Source organism: Odocoileus virginianus, chromosome 16, assembly GCF_023699985.2.
Source record: "Odocoileus virginianus isolate 20LAN1187 ecotype Illinois chromosome 16, Ovbor_1.2, whole genome shotgun sequence".
In the NCBI taxonomy this organism is placed as follows: Eukaryota; Metazoa; Chordata; class Mammalia; order Artiodactyla; family Cervidae; genus Odocoileus; species Odocoileus virginianus.
Genome location: NC_069689.1, coordinates 7238972 through 7258835, shown reverse-complemented (window position 1 = coordinate 7258835; position 19864 = coordinate 7238972). Strand labels below are relative to the sequence as shown.

Sequence of the window (19864 nt, the reverse complement as noted above, 5' to 3'; positions counted from 1 at the left end):
TTTTTATAGAAGATATTCTGCGACTGAGTGGTTGAGAACACGGAGGTCTCGAGTTCTCTCTTTTCCGTGGGCTTGGGTCTGACCACAGTGGCCCAGAGCCAGCCTTTCTCTGTTGATTTTCTGGCTTAAGTGGAGGGTGTTTCAGACCCCGTCTGCAGACCCCTCCGAGGCAGACAGGCTGTGGACACCAGCGCCCCTGAGGTGGCTGGGTAGAGGCTCTCCGGCCATGGGGAGGGGGTGGGGGCAGGCGGCAGGAAGGCCAGGAGGGGAGCTGGGGGTCCCAGACCTCCTCCCGCAGGGCCGATGAGAACCAGCGAGTGTCTCCCGGGAGCCTGGGGGTCCCTATGGGTGTCAGCACCCCCCAGCCTTGTTCTCAGCCGCAGCCTGGAGAGGGGGGCAGGCAGGTCAGGCGGTCTTGTCCCCACAGTCCTCATCGATGGTGTGGAGTGGAACGACGTCAAGTTCTTCCAGCTGGCGGCCCAGTGGTCCTCCCACGTCAAGCACTTCCCCATCTGCATCTTCGGACACTCCAAGTCCACCTTCTAGCCCCGCCTGCCGGGGAGCCGTGCCAGTTCCCGCCCTGCAGCCCCACGACGGCCGCGGCCGGGAGGGCCCAGCTGCTTTTCTGTTCACACTTCAGTTTACCACAGAGACAGACCCTTAAAACCCCAGAGAAACAGTCTTAAGTATGAACGCGCTCACAACCTGGAGACTAACGGGGCGGCCCCCACCGGGAGCCCGTAACTGCTCTGCTTATTAACCAGAATGTCCCGGCAGGGGTGGGAGGGCAGGCGGCATCACGGAAGGTGTGTTTTCGCCTCAGGACTCACCCCCAACCCGTCCCCCCAACAAGAAGGGTTCTTGCCTTCGTGTCCTGTTCTTTCTGAAAGCCAGGACTACTCTGCTTCCTCAGGGAGCGGGGGTCCTGCAGGTGGCCCCGTGGACCGCGGGCTGTCTGTGCCCAGGCAGCCAGCTGGGGGGCCAGGGGCCAGCCTTCTGTCAGGGACATCCTGAGCGGAACCCAGAGGCCAGTTAGCCCTGCTCTGGCCCCCCGCGCCCCCCCCCCCCCCCACCAGCCGAGAGGGCCCCAGCGCCGCCCACTCTGGATCCCAATGAACTGCGGCCGGCGGCAGTGGAGGTTTTATAGTAGCGGATATTTTTAATGCTTTTAAATACATGTTAAAATGTAGCTGCCAAACAGACGTTGCTCTTCTGAAGTCCCAGCAGCCCCTGAGGACTGAGGCAGAGCCAGCCAGGCCGCCCCGGTCCCAGCCCCCACTCCCTGCACCCTTCGCTGCCCCAAGGCGCCACTTTGCTTCTTCGAGTCGTCCTGCCCCGAACACAGTTGCCTCCTCAGCTCCACTGCTTGCCCCCACCCCGGTCTCGCTTGCTAACTAGGGGTGTCTGTCACCTGCACCACTAATGTGGCCAGTGAGGCTCAGGCAAGTGGCCAAATCATAGGGGCCCGAGCCCCGTTGGCGCCATGGGCGCAGCCTGGGCGCCCTGCTTGTCTAGGCTAGGCTCCTCAGGGCAAGGGATTTGGGGTCTGGGTCCCCAGGGGGGGTCACCCTGCCCTCCCCCTCCCCGTGCAGCAGGCAGTGCGTGTCCTGACCTGAGGAGGGGTCCCTTCCAGACCTGCTCGGCCCCAGCCCTGCCCTGCCCTGGCCACTGGCTGCAGGCCTGGGTGGCCCACCCAGGGTCTCCAAGTCGAGTTTTCTAGGGCTGAGAACCACACAGGCTGCGCTCAGAAAAACAGTGCCAAACGCCAGACAGGCTGCAGGTCTTTCCCGCTCTGTTGGAGGATAGGACTCCAACAGCCCGTGGCATGGAAGGGTTCCACTCGGGGCTGGAAGATGGTGTATTTTTCTTATCTGTGACCTACCTGCTTACCTCCTCCCTCAGATGGCTGTTCAGGGTCCGAGTGGCCAAGAGCCTTGGGCCTACCAGGCGGACAGATCTGAGCATGCCCTTGGACCAGGGTCCTTGGACGGGAAGGATCTGGGTGAGGGTGTAGGTCACTGAGCCAAGGACCCCTTGGGCAGCTTGTGCAGTGTCCACCTGTGGCTGCGCCCAGCAGCTGCCTAGGACCCGTGAATTCCCCCGCCCTTGTTCCCACCACTGGCTTCAGGGCCCTGGGTACTGCTCCTTGCATTTCCTTTTCAGAGGTCACACTCGGGGGAGGTGTGGCTGAAATGACTTAGCTTTCCAGCTGCAGAGCTAGTTTTAGGGGAAGGGGCCAAAAGGGGCTGCCCCGTCCCACCCAGCTGTGAGCTGTCCTCATACCCATGAGAAGACACCCAGCACCTCCACCCTGGGCCAGCCACACTGTTCCTAGGCCCTGGAGGTCATACAGACAGCCCCAGCCGCCATGACTCACTCAGAGACCTAGGCTCTGCTCACGCCAGTGCCTCGGTTTCCCCGTCACCTGATTGGGGACAGTCAACACTTCCCCCGCCTACCTCATGGAGCTGTTTGAGGACACAGATAAAAGCACTTTGTCCCCCGAAGGAAGATGAGTCGGAAGCCAAAGCGGCCTGTGCCAGAGGTGCAGCCGTGAGCACACGAGGGCAGTGTGGGGCAGCTTGTGGAGAACACGGCCAGGCCGTGACCCCAGGGCAGGAGCAGCCCTTGCGGGGCAGGGGTTCTCGGCCCCCTGGGCGACCAGAGGTCGCTGGGACTCAGAGGCCGAGCCACTTGCCGCATCAGGCAAGGCCTCGTGGGCCTGTGGCACATAGTGGGCAGGCTCCACCCTCACTCAGGCCAGATGGGAGGTCAGCTCCAGCCCTGTATCCAGGCCACGGCTTTCTCCCTCCTTGTGTCAAGTCCCCAGGGTCACCGTCTCCTCAGGGCTCGCCGGCCAGTGTCCCGAGTGTCATGGCCGCAGCTCAGGGAGGAGAGGGGCGGCAGGATTAGGGCAGCCAGGGCCGGCTATGCTGCACTGTCCTCACTGGCAGATACCAAGACCTGCCTGGCCTCCGTCCCAGGACGCGTTCCTCATGACAGGACTGCGCCGCTTGCTCCCAAAGGCCAGTTGCCTGACCCCTATACGTGTCCCCTGATCCCCTTCTAGAGACCCCTCCTAGCCTGCGGCGGAGAGGAAGCTGAGTTCCTGGCAGGAGCCTGAGGGGCTGGGCTTGGGGGCCCTTTCCCTGGGGTCTGACCCTGCAGGCCAAGGGGTGCCACTGTGCGTTCCTGCAGACCCCGTCCAGTTCTGTGTGTGTTGTTTGGTTTCTAGGATGTACGTGTTGCTTTCTTTTTTTTAATGGAAAACAGGATTAATGTAAATAGAGTTTTTTGGAAACAGATTCTAATCTGTCACGTATGTGACCACGTGGACTATTTTAAGGTGCTGATGCGACACTAATAAACCCGGGGAGCACTCCCAGGCCCTCCCTCGCCTGCTGTGTGATTCCTCTCGAGCAACCTCGCCCCTCCATCCGTCCAGGCGCGGGCACCGCGGGCGGACCTTCCGAGGCCCCCACACGCCGCGGGGACCCGGGGGTCGGGGCGCGGACAGCTGGGGGCATCTCCGAGGCGTGCCCCTCCGGGCAACGCGGGGCCGAGACTCCTCGCAGTCGCTAGATGAATCTCCGGGTCATGGACGCCGGGGCGGGACAGCGTCCGCCTGCACAACGGAAACCCGAGCGGCCCCTGACGACTGAGGCCAGGGCGCAGGCGCGCCACGAGCCGGAAGCGGAAGCTGTCGAGCGGAAGTTTTCTTAGGCTCGGCTCCGCCTTCTAGGGCATTCTGGAACCGGTGTGGGCCCCACCCTCCGACCCGCCCGCCACAATGGGCCGGGCCCGCCCCGCCCCAGTGTGCCCGGCCCCTCCTCCTCTCTTCCCCTCCCCCCCGTACCCCTGCTGTACCCGGGACGCCCAGCCATCCCCCGCCCCTCCCCACAGTTTGTGCACCCCGCCATTTGTGTACCCCACTTGTCCCCGTCTTCCTGCCCCCGGCGTGTCCCGCGCCTCCCCGACGGCCGCTGCACTCCACGACTCCCTCCCCTTGACCCCCTGACCTGCCCCCTGACCCCTGCACTCCACCCCTCCGCGGAGTGGGGACGGGCGGGCTGCCGTCTGCTGCGGCTCCTTCACACGTGGTCCTGCAGGTGAAGGGCACGGATCCTGGGCCCTGGGGTGTGGCCGGGCGTCGAGGTGAGGTCACAGGGGACCTCTGCGGGGAGATCTGCGGGAGGCCCCTTCTTTTTCCCCTGGTCGTCCTGCGCGCAGGCAGAGTCCCGAGAAGCTGTGCATCCGAGGAGCTGGAGCCACGGTGGGAGAGGGGGCATTCCTGGGGGAGTCTGAGGGGGGCAGGGCGGTGGCTGCAGCTACCCTGGCCTGGGGTGACTATGTGGAGAAAAATGGATGCAGGAGCAGGGGGACCCAGGACACCCAAGGGGATGGACCCTTTTGGGGCTCAGTGGCTGAGGCCCACCCAGCATTGTCTGGTCAATGGCTGGAAGCTGAGCCCAGCAAACCCTAATGTGACCTTCCTCTGCCTGAGGGGCCCAGGTAGCTGTGGGGACTTCGCCCCAGAGGTGCCGGCCAGCTGCCCAGGGGGCTGCAGATGGACAGCAGGGAGTGTTCGCTTAAGGCTTTCCTGAGGAAGAAAGCAGAGTTGCAGCCTTCCCAGGAGAAGAGGCAGCCCTCGGGGCCACCAAGCCCAGTGATGGCTTGGGGCTTGCCAGGTGCCCAGAGCAGCAGTCAGCAGGAGCCGCAGACTCAGGACTGGGTAAGCTAGAGGGGGGCTCCTCTCTCGAAACCTGTGTCCTGGCAGGGGAGTGTGGATGGAGGGGGGGGCCTCTGAAGCTGGGGGAGGGCCAGAGGGCATCTGATAACAAGCAGGTGCTGGACTGGGGGCTACGCAGAGTGTCAGCATTCTCTCCCCCAGAGCCCGGGGTGGGTATCAAGGTGGGCGCGCCCCTTCCAACCTCCCACAGCTATGGGCAGTCCACCTTTGCTGGCCACCCCAACCCCGGGTGCCGCCAGGTGGAGGGCACCTGGTCGGGGAGGCTCTGCGCACAGCTGGGATGGTGTTGTACTGACCAGGTAGGCGGGCGGTCAGCAGGGGACCTGTCAACCAAAGTCACGACCGAAACATTGCTGGAGGCCCTGCTTGGGGCTGGCCCCAGTGTTGAGGAACCCCCGTCTCATCCCAGCCGGCCGAGTGGGCCTCTGTCCGGTCACCATTCAGCCCTGGGTGCACAGGCCACAGCTCCCCTGGCCCCGGGGCAGCTTCCTAAGCAAAGGAAGCCAGGCCCCCAGAAGTTCCGGACAGTTGCCTGTGCGTCCGGGTCAAAGCCAGGTCTGATGGAGCCGGGCTGAGGCAGGCCAGGCCCAGTGGAGCTCATGCAGCTGTGTGCTTGGACCCGTCTGCGGGAATGTCTGCAAGGTCCCCAGTTTCTGTGGAAAGGCAGTGGAGGAGGGAAGCGGTCTCTGGGTGCCCTACCAGCTGCGCCCCCGCCTGAAGCCAGCCACTGCTTGGCTTCCATGAGGCCAGCCTCTCAGGACAGGCCATCCCAGATGTAAACACACAAGCATGTCGAGGGCTCCTTGGGAGGGACCGGGGCGGGGCTTCTGTCTGGCCGGAGTGGGGGGGGGGACCTGCAGACGGATGCCTGGACGGGGGTGACCTGCTGCGTTTGCACTCCAAGGGGAGGGGTGCCTGGGGACAAGGCCAGGAGGCGGCACAGTGGCGGGGGTCCTTGGAAGGCAGAGAGGGGGTGCAGACCTCGCTCCTCAGACCAAGTGTCCGACTTGGGGGCGGGGAGCCCCGCAGGGTCCCCCAACCTTGGCCGCCCTGTCGTCCCCTCCCGCCGCTTCCCTCTACTGCTCCCAGCCCCTGGGCAGCGGCAGCCGCGCCGGCTGCACGCCATCACTCTGACTGTCCCGCTGCGTCTGCCTGTCCTCTCTGTCCCTCCCTGCTGTGCCCTTGGCAGGGAAGCTTCTCCAGCCTCCCCATGTCGGGACCTCATCATCTCTTAGGGATGAGCCCGGCTGACAGAGGTCTGCCCCCCAGTCCCTTCTTCCCCGGTCTTCCCGGCCCGAGTCCCACGAGAGCCCCCCTCCCCTGCCCCGCGCTGGGGGGTACACATCCTCACAGGGTGGCCTCCTTGGGCTGGGGCCCAGGTCTGAGGAGACAGTCCCTCCTCCCCCAGCGAGGGTCCCCAGACAGACGGCCTCGCACAGAGGGCCTCCCGGCAGGCCGGCCAACACGGCTGCGGAGAACCCTGAGAAGGCGAGAACCCGCGGCGCAGGACTGGGCGGGTGGCCGGCCCTCAGGAGACGGCGAGCCCTGTCCAGCGAGCGACCTTGGGGCGGGCAGAGCAGAGGGCTCAGCGCCCAGCTGTGTGGTGGGGGCAGCGGGACAGGCAGCTGCCCCAGCCAGGCCCCAGCCCGCCCATGTTGCTGTTGACTTAGTCCCTGCGGTAAACGCGAGTGAGCAACCAAGGGCACCAGACATTCTGAGAAGATCTCTATCGTGAAAGAGAGCAAGACACCTGGGAAAAATAGGAGTCGGAAGAGCCACAGTGCCAGGCAGGTCGGAGCGAAGCTGGAGGTGGGTCACCGTCCCCAGTGTGGCCTGCGCCGTCTCAGAAGCATTGGCCCAGCTGCTGAACAGGGGGGTCGGAGCGTGAACCCAGGGGAGGCGCTGGTGCCAGCACCGTGGGAGACACGCCTGCACCCCATTGGTGCAGGGGCTGCTCCGGAGCCCATCCACAGCAGAAGGTCCAGGAAGGGGGGTGCAGACGACTGCTCGGAAATCAGCAGCCCTCACAGACAGGTGCTGGGAGATGAATGAGTGAAAGAGGCATGTCTGGGAACAGGAATAGACTTAATAGAAAATAACGCAAGCCTGCATGAAACTTTAAAGCACCACAAAGCGTCACCAAGAGACTTGGCAATGGAGAGACACCCTGCTCTTGGAGAGCATGAGTCACTGGCTCGGTGGGTTCTCCCTGGCGGTTCACAGCCCACTCTCAGTAACAACGCAAACTGACAAACACGCATCGTCCCTTTCTTTGGTTGGGCAAACTGGTCACGTGGAAGAATAAGCCTAGGTGTAGCTCTAACACGTGTGAATTCATATCACAAAACTTCGATTATCAAACTATGGTGTCCTGTCGTGTGATACGTGACAGCAGACCTAAATATGAAATCTAGAAACTTCCTCAAAAGTGCCCGTGACGCTCAGTGTGAACGGGAGGCGGTGCCTCAGCCCCGCACGGGGGTGGGGGGGGGGCCTCAGTCCCCTGACCTGGGGTGGGACTGATACTGAGTGTAAACTGAAGGCGGCGTCTCAGGCCTGTGTGGGGGGGAGTGGGGGCGGGGTGCAGGGTCTCAGTCCCCTGACCTGGGATCTCAGTCCCCTGACCTGGGATCTCAGACCCCTGACCTGGGATCTCAGTCCCCTGACCTGGGATCTCAGGCCCGTGTGTGGGGGGAGTGGGGGCGGGGTGCAGGGTCTTAGTCCCCTGACCTGGGGTGGGACTGGCGCCCCCTGCAGTGGAACCATGGTGTGTTAACCACTGGACCGCCAGGGAATCCCATGGACTTTGGTAAATGTTGAGACAGTGTGTAGCTGTCTAGAAGAAGGTAACTTGTAGTCATCTCTCTCACTGAATACCAGGATGAAGGTGTCAAAGTTTTAAATGTAGAAAAATAAAATCATAAAAGTGCTAGGGACTTCCCTGGTGGTCCAGTGGCTAAGACTCCGTGCTCCCAATGCAGGGGGCCCGGGTTTGATCCCTGGTCAGGGAACCAGATCCCACATGCTGCAACTGAGACCCTGCGCAGCCAAATAAATAAAAATATATATATTTTTTAAGTGGTAGAAGAAACCCTGGGTACCTCCCTCTATGGCCATGGAGTGTTGGTTGCCCAGCGTGTCTGACTCTTTGCGACCCCATGGACTGCAGCACACCAGGCTCCTCTGTCCTCTATTAGATCTCCCGGAGTTTGCTCAGATTCATGTCCACTGAGTCGATGATGCCATCCAACCATCTCATCCTCTGTTGCCCTCTTCTCCTCATGCCCTTAGTCTTTTCCAGCATCAGGGGACTCTCAGTCTTCTCCAGCACCATATTTCAAAAGCATCAGTTATTTGGTGGTCAGCCTTCTTTATGGACCAGCTCTTAAATCTGTGCATGACTACTGGAAAAACCATAGCTTTGACTGTCTGCATCTTTGTCAGCATAGTGATGTCTCTGCTTTGTAATACATTATCTAAGTTGGTCATAGATTTCCTTCCAAGGAGCAAGCATCTTTGAATTTCCTGTCTGTGGTCACCGTCCACACTGGTTTTGGAGCCCAAGAAAATAAAATCTGTCACTGCTTCCACTTTTTCCCCTTCTATTTGCCATGAAGTGATGGAATCAGATGCCATGATCTTAGTTTTTTGAATGTTGAGTTTCAGGCCAGCTTTTTAACTCCTCTTTCACCCTCATCAAGAGACTCTAGTTCCTCTTCACTTTCTGCTATTAGAGTGGAATCACCTGCATATCTGAGGTTAATACTTTTCCTGGCAATCTTGATTCCAGCTTGTGATTCACCTAGCCCGGCATTTTGCATGATGTACTCTGCATATAAGTTAAAGAACTCCTAAAACCCAGCAACAACAAAAAACCAAGAATTCGACTCAAAAATGGCCAAAGGGCTTGAATAGACACTTCTCTAAGGATGCATAAATGGTCAGCAAGCACACGAAGAAATGCTCAACATCATTAGTCCCAGGGCAACGCAAATCACAACCGCAGTGAGACACCACCTCAGTCTTGTTAGGATGGCTATAATAAATTTTAAAAAAGAACAAGTGCTGGCAAGAGTGTGGACAAACTGGAGTCCTCGTGCCCTGCTGGAGGGAGTGTGAAATGACGCAGTCAAGTCTCCTCAGAAAGTGGCGCATAGAAGTATGGTGTGATCCAGCAATTCCAAGTCTGGGTAAATAGCTGAAAAAAATCCAAGGCAGAGAAACAGATACTTGTATATCCATGTTCCCAGGGGGCATGCAGTGGAGAATAACCAAAACCTAGAAGCAACCCAAGTGTCTTTGGACAGACGGAGGTGGTAAAAACATAGAGCGGAGCATAACTTAGCCCTCAAAAGGAAAGACATTGTGACACACGACACCACATGGGTGGGCCCTGAGGACATGATGCTGAGCTGGATAAGTGGAACACAGAAGGACAGACACAGTAGGGCCCACTCACGGGGTCCCTTGAGGGGTCAGACTCAGAGAAAGAAAGTGGGGTGGGGGCTGGGGGAGGGGTGGGAGGGAGTGTTTCATGGGGACAGAGTCTTGGTTTGGGGAGGTGGAAAGTCCTGGCCATGTTGGTGATGGTTGCACAATAGTTTGGATGTGCTTATGCCAGTGAGCTGTACACTTAAAAATGGTCAAAGTGGTCGATTTTGTGTTATGTGCATTTTATCACAGTTTAAAAAAAAGGGGAGAAAGTAAAGGAGCAAGAGGTCATCTGATGGTGCATAATGTAGTCTAGCAGTCTGCAGGGAGCTGGGGGAAGCCAAAGAATCTCCCCCAGGCCCAGAGGTGGAGCTTCCTGGAGTCTGTCCCCGCCCAGGAGGAAGGGCTGGTAAATGGGCTGGCCACGGGGAGTTAACTGAGGACACAGCCCAGCGACTCAGATGAATGGTGGGCGGGGAAGTAGGGCTGGAGGCCGAAGGGACAGGAGAGAGGCTGAGTGAGGCCCAGCTGGCCCTGCAGGGCTCGGGGCCAGACTGGGCTGGACGGACGCCCTGGGCAGCCGGGGCCAGCAGGTTGCATAGGAAGCAGCATGACCACGAGAAAGCCCCGAGTCCATCCATGTCGTGACACCTGCCCCCAGACAAAAGACTGGCGTGAGGCTCAGAGGGGCACCTGACAGTGGACAGCAAGCGGACCGTGGGTGCGCACATCACACATGACACGCATGCATACACAGCGCACACACATGCCTGCAAGAGAGGCAGGTGGTCCCCAGGATGCACAGGCCTCTTACAGAAAGGGAGCCAGAAAGAAAAGGAAAAGATACTTGACACCAGGGAAATAAATGAAATTGATGAAGATGTGAGGGGCCAGTGTGTTGGCCGAGATTTGCAGGGAGGCGGCGCCCCTTGGGCGAGAGGGGCCTGAAGAAGGCCAGATGCCCGCTGCCCCGCAGGAGCATGCATGCGGCCCAGACCCGCCCACAGTCCCTCCCCGGAGCTGGGGTGGCTCCCATGCTGCAAGCACAGCAGTGCCAGTCGTGGGATGAGCCCCGGGAGACAAGGAGATGTCTGGAAAGCCGTTGCGGGGGCAGCCGGGGGGAGCACTGTGCCCTGAGGCTCCGGTTGTGCAGCCTGGCCTCACGTGGCGTGTGGGCTCCTCGAGGAGCCTGCCCGGGACCAAATCAACAGTTTGTTTCTTGACGGAAAGACTGGGAGCGAGTATGGCCCCGTTCATTTTGGATCATGGATTCCTGGGTTTTAAAATAAACTTTCCTGTGCATGTTCTCAGGTGGTTACCATCCCACTTTTGAACTAAATGCGTGCTTGAGGCCAGGCTGGGGTGGGACAGCACTTCCACGGGCAGGGCCTGGCGTGCGAGGCTTCCCTGCGGTGGGCACAGCCCTCCCCCAGCCTGTGGCGGCCCGGTTGCCCCAAGCACAGCCAAGGCCAGCGGACCTAAAGCCCCGGGCCGGCTGCACACACAGGGCGGGGGCGTCACTGGCAGTCTTGCCATGTGGGGAGCATAGCAGAGACCCTAAACCCTGCTGATCTGAATCCATGTTACAAAGAGGTTTTCAGAACCCTGAAGAGACTAAGAGCAAAGGAAACTAAAGTGGGCCCGGATCTTCCCTAATGAGGGTTCATGGGTAGGTGTCCCCATGCCCAAGAAGTGAGTCCTCTCCGTCAACGTGGTCCACGCAGCCCAGAGCTTCACCCTGGCACCCGTGCTGGCGGGGAAGAGAGAGGAGCGATGCCCTCTGACCGAAGCAGAGGTTGAAAAGTCCAGGAGTAAATCAACTGCATGGCAAACTCTGTGACCATGGAGGGTAGCCCTGTGCAGGACGGCAGGGCCTCCATTCTCCACAGTCTTGTCCCCGGCACCCAGGGGGGCACACGGCACATAGCAGGTGCTCAGTGAGCATGTACTGAATGAATGAACATGCGTGAATTCAAGAAAGTTGTAGCCTATGGATGAAGTGATTGGAAATCTCCTAATTATGTTCACTGAACTTCCCTGGTGGTCCAGTGGTTAAGACTCTGCACTTCCACCGCAGGAGGCAAGGGTTTGATTCCCTGGTTGGGGAGCCACATGCCCGCAGTGTGGCCAAAAAGATTTTTTTCTAAAGCAAAAAATATTTTCTTCATTAACAAGAGGAGGAGGATCATGTGATTATTTCAATGGATGTAGAAAGATATATTCCAGTCTCCTTCCTTGGGAGAAAAAAATTAAAAAAACTCCATTCTTAATAGGAAGAAATGGACATTTCTGTAACCTGGTGAAGGGGAGCCAGAGAGCCCACCGCGGTTGTGTTTCCCAAAGCGGCAGCTTGGTTGTCACCATGATGCCGCTGAGACATTGCACAGGGCCTGCACCAAAGTCAGGGAGTGAGACGGGCCACGGAGACCCAGAGAGAAAAGATGAGCAGTCATTGCTGTCCTTCAGTTGCTAAGTCATCTCCGGCTCTGCGACCCCAGGGACGGCAGCACGCCAGGCTTCCCTGTCCTTCACCAACTCCCGGAGCTTGCTCAAACTTGTGTCCATCAAGTTGGTGATGCCATCCAACCATCTTACTCTCTGTCGTCCCCTTCTCCTGCCTTCAATCTTTCCCAGCATCAGGGTCTTTTCCAGTGAGTCGGCTCTTTGCATCAGGTGGCCGAAGTATTGAAGCAGTCATTATCTGTAGCCAATATACTATCTACCTAGGAAGTCCATGCAGGCCAATTCAAATAAAAGATCACTAATCAAGAAGGCTGGATATATGATCACCGTTCAAAGCTTATTAGTTTCCAGTATACTAAAAATAACCAACCAGGAAGTGTAGTAGAAAGGAGGATCCATTCACTTTAGCAACAGGAACAAGGATTTGTAAATCCTAGGAATAAATCTTGTTCTTGTTCGATGCCCACACAAAGGACACTGTAAAATGTGGCTCAACAGCAGAGAACTCCTCCGGAAAAGTTGTGCCATGTCACTGAGTGGGAAGGTTTAATGTTCAAAACCTGCCAGACTGCCCCAGAATAAATAATTCAGGACAGTCCTAACTTTAAAAAATAGTTCTCATGAATCTTGAGAATTGTATCTCAAAGGTATGTAGTGTTTCTGGCAGTGTATTGGTTATCTGTTGCTGCATAACAAAAATCTCCAGGATCCAGCAGCTTCAGTTGGTTCAGTTGCTCAGTTGTGTCCAACTCTGCGACCCCGTGGATTGCAGCTTCCCGGGCTTCCCTGTCCATCACCAACACCCGGAGCTGGCTCAAACTCATGTCCATCGAGTCAGCGGTGCCATCCGGCCATCTCATCCTCTGTCGTCCCCTTCTCCTCCTGCCCTCAGTCTTTCCCAGCATCAGTAGCTTAGAACAGTAGTAAATATTCTCATCCCAGTTTCTATAGGTCAGGAAACTGGGAGTTGCTTGGTTGGGTGGCTTTGGCTCAGGGCCTCTTGTGAGGTTATTCCAAGACACCAGTGAGAGCTGCAAGAAAGTTCAAGAAAAGCTGGAGAAGGTGCCTCCCTGGTCTGGCTGGCAAGTCAGCGTCCTCGATCCCTGGGTGCTGGCTGAGCAGCCCATGGAGACCCGGGTGAGCTGGCATCACAAGTTTCAATGGCATCACAAGACTGGGAAGTGAGCCACCTCTGAAAAAGTGGAGGGGACGTGGGCTAGAAACAACACCCAATCGAGCCAGAGGGAGGGGGCAGAGAACGGCCCTGGCACGGGCAAGGCCCGCAAAGCCGAAGGCATGGCGGCAGGAGGGGCGGCAGATTAACTCGAGTCAGAGGCAGCCGCCGTCAGAGTGGGCTGAAGACAACGCGCCCCCGCCGCTGACACACAGAAGGGTTCAGGGAGGCTTGGAGCGCTCCTGGGTGGGAGGGGGCGGGCCAGCCTCCGTCTGCGTGCGCTCAGAGGCGAGGAGGCAGGCCAGCCTCGGTCTGCGTGCGCTCGCGCGTCGCTGCCAGGCCCGGCCAGCGACCACGGGCTCCGGGGTCAGGGGGGGTGGGAAAGGGGCCCGTGTGAGGGGCTTCCTTTATTCAGGGCTCAGAAATGTGCAAAAGGAAACAGTATCACTGCGGAGTAACAGCACAATTTGAAAAATTGGAGATTTTAAGTTTTTTTTTAACCTGGAAAAGAGACCAGGCAAGAGTTTTAAAGCAGAAGAGCAGGGCCTGGCTTGCCTGCTCTCAGCAGAGAGCCTCGCGTGGCGCTGGGACGGAAGCTGGCCAGGAGGCCCACAGCCTGCACAGACCGTCCAGAAACGGACCCCAGATTGAATCTGGGAGTTTAATTTTCCAGTGGGGAACACAGTTTTCAATGAATAGTACTGGGGTGACCGGTCATCCATCTAGAAGATCCCCTGACTCGTCAGACACACACAGACACACGAGCTGCTAGTTAAAACCAAACATAGAAGCGCTGGGAGAACGGGAACCGTGTTGAGTCCAAGGGGGAAATGCCCAACTTAGGCCAAACCCATAAAGGAAAACCCTGACAAACCTGACCGCCATGTGTGAGGCTGGTGCAAAGACACAGGGTGTTGTAGGACGGCCTGGGAAAAATACTTGTAATATTTAGAACATACAAATGTTTAGCAACCAAACCTGTGAAGAGATGCTTAAGAGCAAAGAGAAGACAGTTTTTAAAACTGAGGAGAAAAGTATATTGCGTCTGTGGACATACATCGTTCATAGGGAAGACACGGGGACTGCCCTGCTGGTCCAGTGGCTGAGACTGCATGCTCCAAGTGCAGGGGGCCAGGTTCGATCCCTGGCCAGGGAATTGCTAATAGACCCCACAGGCCACAACTCGGACTGGGTGCAGCCAATATAAATAAATATTAAAAAAAAAAAAAAAACGGGCACGAAAGAAAAGACTGGCAAAAATGACGAAGATGGAGTTGATGACGTGAGAAAAAGACGAGTTCTGTTTTAATGGTTTTCAAAGAACCAACTTTCAGTCACTGTCCATTGTATTTTTTTCGTTCTGATTTACTCACCAGTCTTTCCTAATTCTTTCTTTAAACTTTCAGGGAAACCTCTTTCGTTGTTTCCCGAGCTTCCTCAATTATTTGCTCAATGCCTTGTTCCAGGGCTTTCTTTCTAATCCTGCAGCATTTAAAGCTGCCCTATGTCTTCAGGGGCAGCGCTGGCCCCCTCGTGGCTGGTGAGAGCCCTCCTGGCCTCCTCCTGAGAATCGGGCTTCCCTTCCGCTATGAGGGCCTCTTCTGCCCGCCGCCTGGGCCTTGGCCTCTTTTCGTGACGGTCCTCCTGTCAGTGAGCACGTGGGCCCCCGCGCGTGCTATCAGGTCGCTCCACTTCATAACGTCGGTTTCTGCTTGTACAGCTGTGCGCCACTCTCGATACCCCACGTGAGCACAGAGCTGAGAAGGGCCGCCCGCCCAGATCTGAGGCTCAGTGGAGGCTCCCGCCCGGGACGCGGGGCTCCCCGCGCTCGCCTTCTTCCCCTGCCCGCAGACACCTGCCACTCCGCAGGTCCTCCTTCCCTGGGCACCGCTGCTTCTGCTCCCCAGCGACCCTGGCCTGAAGCTGAACGTGGGCAGTTTCCCTCTGCCGTGAGCGTCACCTCTCAGACAGCTCCTGTGTCTCCCAGAGGTGATGATGGCGCCTTCCTGTCCCTTCTTCATCTTCTGATCCCTCCCAGACTTCCAGCACAGCTGTGACCCTTGTCTCACAAACGACCCGGGTCTCGCTCCCGCCTGGTGGGCTGGGGCCTCTCCCTGCCTCTGGTAGCTCCTCAGAAGGCCCCGAAGGTATTGAGTTTCGATTAGACCGTCCTGAAGATAGTTTGTTCTGCCTGCACACTTGAGTGACACTTGGGTGGGGTAACACTTCTAGCGGGAAGTCATCTTCCTGCAGGATTTTGGGGCCCTGGGTTCTCTGCCGTCTCGCCTCTGGCGAGTGTGTGAGACCTGGCCCTGCGGATTCCTCACCCCCCACATGTGCCCGTTTCTCTCTGCCTGGTTCTCAGATGTCCCCACGCTGTCTCCTCTCTCGGTCCTGTGGGAGCGCTTCCAGCCTGGAGCCTTGTCCCCTCTGTGGGGTGCGTGTGTGTGCATGTGCGTGTGCGTGCGGCCTCTGTTCTCTCTGAAAACTCTTGTTGGCTGTTGGGCCTGCATGACTGACTCTCCCATTTCCTCACGTTTCCTTACCTTGGCTTTTGGGGCTTTGTTGCTGGTCCTGTTGTTAGTCTTTGCTCCGATGATGCTCTCTGACAGACGACTCTGCAGCGTCCGTGACTCACAACAGCAGACTTCTGTCTGTCTGCTCACAGGCTCAGGTCGGCGGGTTGGTGTGCCTGGCGCCACTCACCCTCAGAGGTCTCCCCGGGAAGGCTGTGCTCGGGTGGACACACGGTCACAGGAGGCCCCCCTTGGGCCGCATGGGCCACCCACGTGTGCTGCCAGCATCCTCGGACCCGCCCCATGTCAGAGGGGAACCTTGTGACGCCGCTGTAAAAGTGCTGTGGGCATTGGTCATAGGAGTGGGGGGGTGACGCGGGCCAGCAGGCCGCCCCCCATCTTCTATGGAAACTTAGATTCTGACGCCACATGTTAATGTTGAAGGGAGCGCGGCCCTCGCAGCAGCCCCTTTTCACTCTGTCCTCTTTCTGTCTCGTGGGTGCGTGGAGTCCAGGACGACGACAGGAGTGGGGAGGTCTCTCAGGCCCCGGCCGGTGGCTCTCCCCTGGCTTCTCAGATCGTGGGGACTGCGTCCCTGTCTGCACCCAGGAGCAGGCCCCGTGTGCCGGGGGCAGCCCCCATCTGCCGGGGGCAGCCCTGCCAGCAGTTGCGAACTTCAGGGGGTGATTGGGCAGGTTTCTGGCTGCTCTGCATTGGACACACCTGCTTTGGAGGGCTCTTCTCTGGAGCTGATATTTTTCCCCAGAAAGGACCCCTCCCTTCTCCCAGGTGCAGGGGGCACTTAGCCAGGCTGCCAGGGATTTTGGTGCAGAGTGGGAAGAGGGGCTGGGGACTCTGCTTTATTCTTTTCCTTTTTTTTTTTTGCTTAAATAACAGAAATGTATTGTTTTGCAGTCTGGAGGCAAGAAGTTCAAAATCGCTGACTGAGCCTCTCCTTGGCCTGTCCATGCTTCCTTCTCCGTGTCCCTCACACTCTCTTCCTTCTGTGTGTGTTTCTGGCTCCAAGAGCCCACGCCCCCCCCCACCACACCCTGACCACTCTGAAGTGTCCAGTCCAGTAGGGTTAAGCATTGGGTTGGCCAGGAAGTTCGTTTGGGTTTTTCTGTCCCATGGAGAACCCCGAATGAACGTCTGGGCCAGTCTGCTGTACTCACCTCGCTGTGAATCCTGCAGCAGCTTCCATCCTGCAGATCTGAAACTCCGTCCCGTTAACCTGCGCCCGCCCCTCCCCCAGCCCTGGCAGCCACGGTGCCGGGCTCTGACTCTGCGAATCTGGTGACTCCAGGTAGCTCATGCAAGTGGACTACACAAGACCTGTGTTCCCTGTGCCCGTGTCTCCGAGGTTCATCCATGTGGCAGTTTATGCGGAGTGTCTTTTTAAGGCTGGATGATGCTCTGTCGTATGGACGGGCCACACGAGGCTGATTCATTCATCCATTGATGGGTATTTGGGCTGCAGCCACTTTTTGGCTGCGGTGAACAATGTAGCTCTGAACGCGGGTGCAGAAATATCTCTTTGACTTGCTTTCCATTCCTTTGAATGTATACCCAGAAGTTGGATTGCTGGGTCATATGGTAGTTCTATTTTTAGTTTTTTGAGGAATGGGGACTGAGTTTGTCTTAATCCTTTTATTTTTAGCATGGCACCTACCCCGCCCCCCACAGCACTCCAGAGGGTGACCTCCTGGGCCCCGCAGGGAGGCGGCCGGCTGGCCCCTGGCTGGGCAGAGCAGGAGGGGCTCCGAGCCCTCCAGGAACAGCCCAGCGCGGATGTTCTCCGGGGCCGGAGCGGGCGCAGCTCCCGCAGGATGCCTCCCGGCCTGTCCTGGGCGCCTGTGGAGCCCTGAGCGCCATCTCCCGCAATGCCTCTCTGGGGGCATTTCAGAGGGGCCTGGGAGGAGGCTGACCTTTGGGCCCATCTTTCTTGAGGCACCCACAGTCTGGCCGCCTGTTCGGGGGGCCTCCCTAGAGGGTGGGCCGGCTGTGCCCAGCAAGGAACGGGCACTAGCCAGGGCCACGGCCTCTGCTGTAATGACCCCAACATCCAGGGGCCAGCCCACGCACAGGAAAGCAGTGCAGGTGCTGCCTGGGTGTCCAGGCGCTGAGCCACTGAGCAAGGCCATGCGCAGCCCCAGAGCCACGGGCTGAAGCTCTGCCTGCCCGCCAGCACTGCGGTGGTTGCGGGACGCAGAGGGTGGCGGGTGCGGGACCCCGGGTGCGGCCGGCGCAGACCCCTGCCTTGTCCCCCCAGGTGTGTGAGCCGCAGGACAGCTGGCGCCAGAGCCACCGCCGCTGGAGCGTCAGCATAGATGAGCGCCGGAGGCTGGCCATGCTGGGCCGCGGCGAGAAGCCGGGCCTCGCGGGGGCGCCCCCCTCCTGCAGGGTAAGGGGAAGCGCGGGAGCGTCCGGGTCCCGCCCCGCCCCGCCCCGTCCGGCCCCGCCCCGCCCCTGACCCCGCCCTCCCCGCAGGACCTCGCGCGGATCGTGGCCCAGCTGGTGTCCGAGGACGTGGACAAGGACGTGCTCTTCCCCCACCCGCCGAGGTCCTCCGAGTCCACCAACGCCTTCCAAGCCTTCCTGGTCCGGAGCAAGCCTTTCTGGCACAACGTGACTCTGGAGGCCCCGGCCTCGAGGTCGCCGCCCTCCTAAGAACCGACTCAGACAAGTGTTTTGTCTTCTGGCGCCTTTCCTGCGGGTACTAGGGAGTAGGTCCCTGCGCCCTCCCTGTAACCCTCCAGACAGCCGTGAGCAGCCCGGGGATAAGAGAACAGGCCTGGGAGGACGTCTGGCTGCCCCCTCCTCAGGACACTCACCCTTGGAGGTCACCTCTGGTTGGGGTTCCTTGTCCCAGCCCAGCCTCCAAGAGGCCACCTGGAGGGTCTGGGGGCAGGGTAGAGTGGCCCTCCAGGATGGCCCCCTGGGCTGCCAGCAGAGGGTGCCCACCCCAGCAGGGCCATCCTCCTGGGACCAGCAGCGGTGGGTGGCCTGGGAGGGCGTGAGGCTCTAGCAGCTCCCCTTCTGGGCCTGCTTCAGGGACAGCTGTCAGCAGCCCAGGTGGAAGGGGTCTGGGCTGGGGAGCCTGGCCCCTGGGGTGACTGGGCACCCGCCAGCTGGAGGGCTGCAGTCCATAGGGTCGCAAAGAGTTGGATACGACTGAGGCGACTGAGCACGCATGCGCGTGGGCAGGGGTGCAGCAGCGAGGGGACCATGCTCTTCCAGCAGGGTGGAGGTTCGCATGTTTGAACCGCTCGGTGCTGGCGCCGCCCGGCCCAGGAGCACCGGGTCCTCGGCAGGCCCACGGGGAGGCGATGTGATGGGGAGAAGGCCAGAGGCCGCGGGGGCCAGGGCGGCTCCCACACAGAGGGAGGCTTCCTGGAGGAGGTGGCGCTGTCCCTTCTCTGCACAGGGAGCTCGTAGGTGGACGAGGGCCCAGGAGGCAGGGAGCGCAGAGGGCCTGGGGCAGCTGTGAGGAGCTCACCCCGACCTGCCATGCTGTCTGCCTTTGCCTCAAGTTCGGGGGTGGACAGGAGGCTTCTGGGCCGCGGGTGACAGTGGCATGGGGCTGCATCTGGGGAGACCAGGCTGGCAGCGGTGGGGGGGGTGGGAGGAGGGAGGCGGGGAGTGCTCACAGGCCCAGCCTTGGGGCAGCAGGAGGCTGGCATCGGCAGGTCCCCTCCTGCACGTGGTGACTGACAGCTAGGGGCTGAAGAGAGCAGTGGGTGGGAGGGGGGCTTTGGGCAAAATGAGGTGGTCCACCCCACCCCCAGGCCCAGGATGTGGGTAGTGCCCGAGTCCTGGCCTCGCTCGCTCAGTGAGCCGGCTGCTGAGATGACCCTGGCTGCCCATCTTGGCCTCCTGCTCTGCTCTACCTTAAGGCCCCGCACAGGCTCCTCCTCCAGGAAGCCATCTGAGATCACATAGCTAGCCCCTCAGGCTGCACTTTCTGAGGTCCCCCGAGTGCACTCTTGTTCCAGGCCTGCAAGTTTCTCAGAATCCCCAGGGTGAGTGGAGGGGCCCAGGGATTGTGGGGGTGGTGAGTAGAACTGGGGGGGGTGTCCTAAGAGGTGGGAGAGGAGTGGGCTGAGGTCTAGACAGGGCCCTGGGGGGTCTCACGACTGTCCCCCATCTCCTCAAGGACCCCTGATAAAGTGGGGGGCAGATGTCAGGGGCCAGAACCGGCTCTGTGCCAGTCTCCATGCTGGCCGGGAGGACTCCCTGTAGCCCAAGCTGAAGTGTCTGCAGTTAAGACAGAGGTGACAAGTGCTGTGAGTTCTTTACCCCAGAGGCCTTACAGGACCCCACGTTTTCAATGAAGACCTGGGCCTTGCTGGGCTTGCCCAGCCGTGTCTCCCGGTCTCGCCAGGGGGGCTCTCCTTAGGCCACAGTCGGTGGCGTGAGTCCAGCCCCGGGCTGGCCGGCCCGCCGTCCTGCAGGCAGTCTCAGGGCCTTTCGACTGCACCGGTCTCCCCCTAACCAGCACAGCAGCAGCAGCCATCGGGGGCCTGGTGG

The 19864-nt window shown here is 59.4% G+C and overlaps 2 protein-coding genes across 6 annotated transcripts in view; both read left to right on the top strand.

Moving 5' to 3' along the window:
• PACS2 (phosphofurin acidic cluster sorting protein 2) overlaps positions 1 to 1198 on the top strand; it is a 56628-nt gene extending 55430 nt beyond the window's left edge. For all 5 annotated transcript variants that reach the window (XM_020897693.2, XM_020897691.2, XM_020897690.2 and 2 more), the window contains one exon: positions 428 to 1198. In XM_020897693.2, coding sequence (XP_020753352.1) covers positions 428 to 546 — 119 coding nt within the window. In that variant the 3' untranslated portion in view covers positions 547 to 1198. The remainder of the gene's footprint in view (positions 1 to 427) is intronic.
• A 2280-nt stretch (positions 1199 to 3478) lies between these two features.
• On the top strand, positions 3479 to 18020 carry TEX22 (testis expressed 22). The gene is made up of 4 exons (XM_070477697.1): positions 3479 to 4155; positions 4513 to 4732; positions 17607 to 17738; positions 17825 to 18020. Exons 2-4 carry the CDS (start codon positions 4568 to 4570, stop codon positions 18002 to 18004), a joined length of 477 nt encoding a protein of 158 aa, XP_070333798.1. The 5' UTR covers positions 3479 to 4155; positions 4513 to 4567; the 3' UTR covers positions 18005 to 18020.
• The last annotated feature ends 1844 nt before the right edge of the window (positions 18021 to 19864 follow it).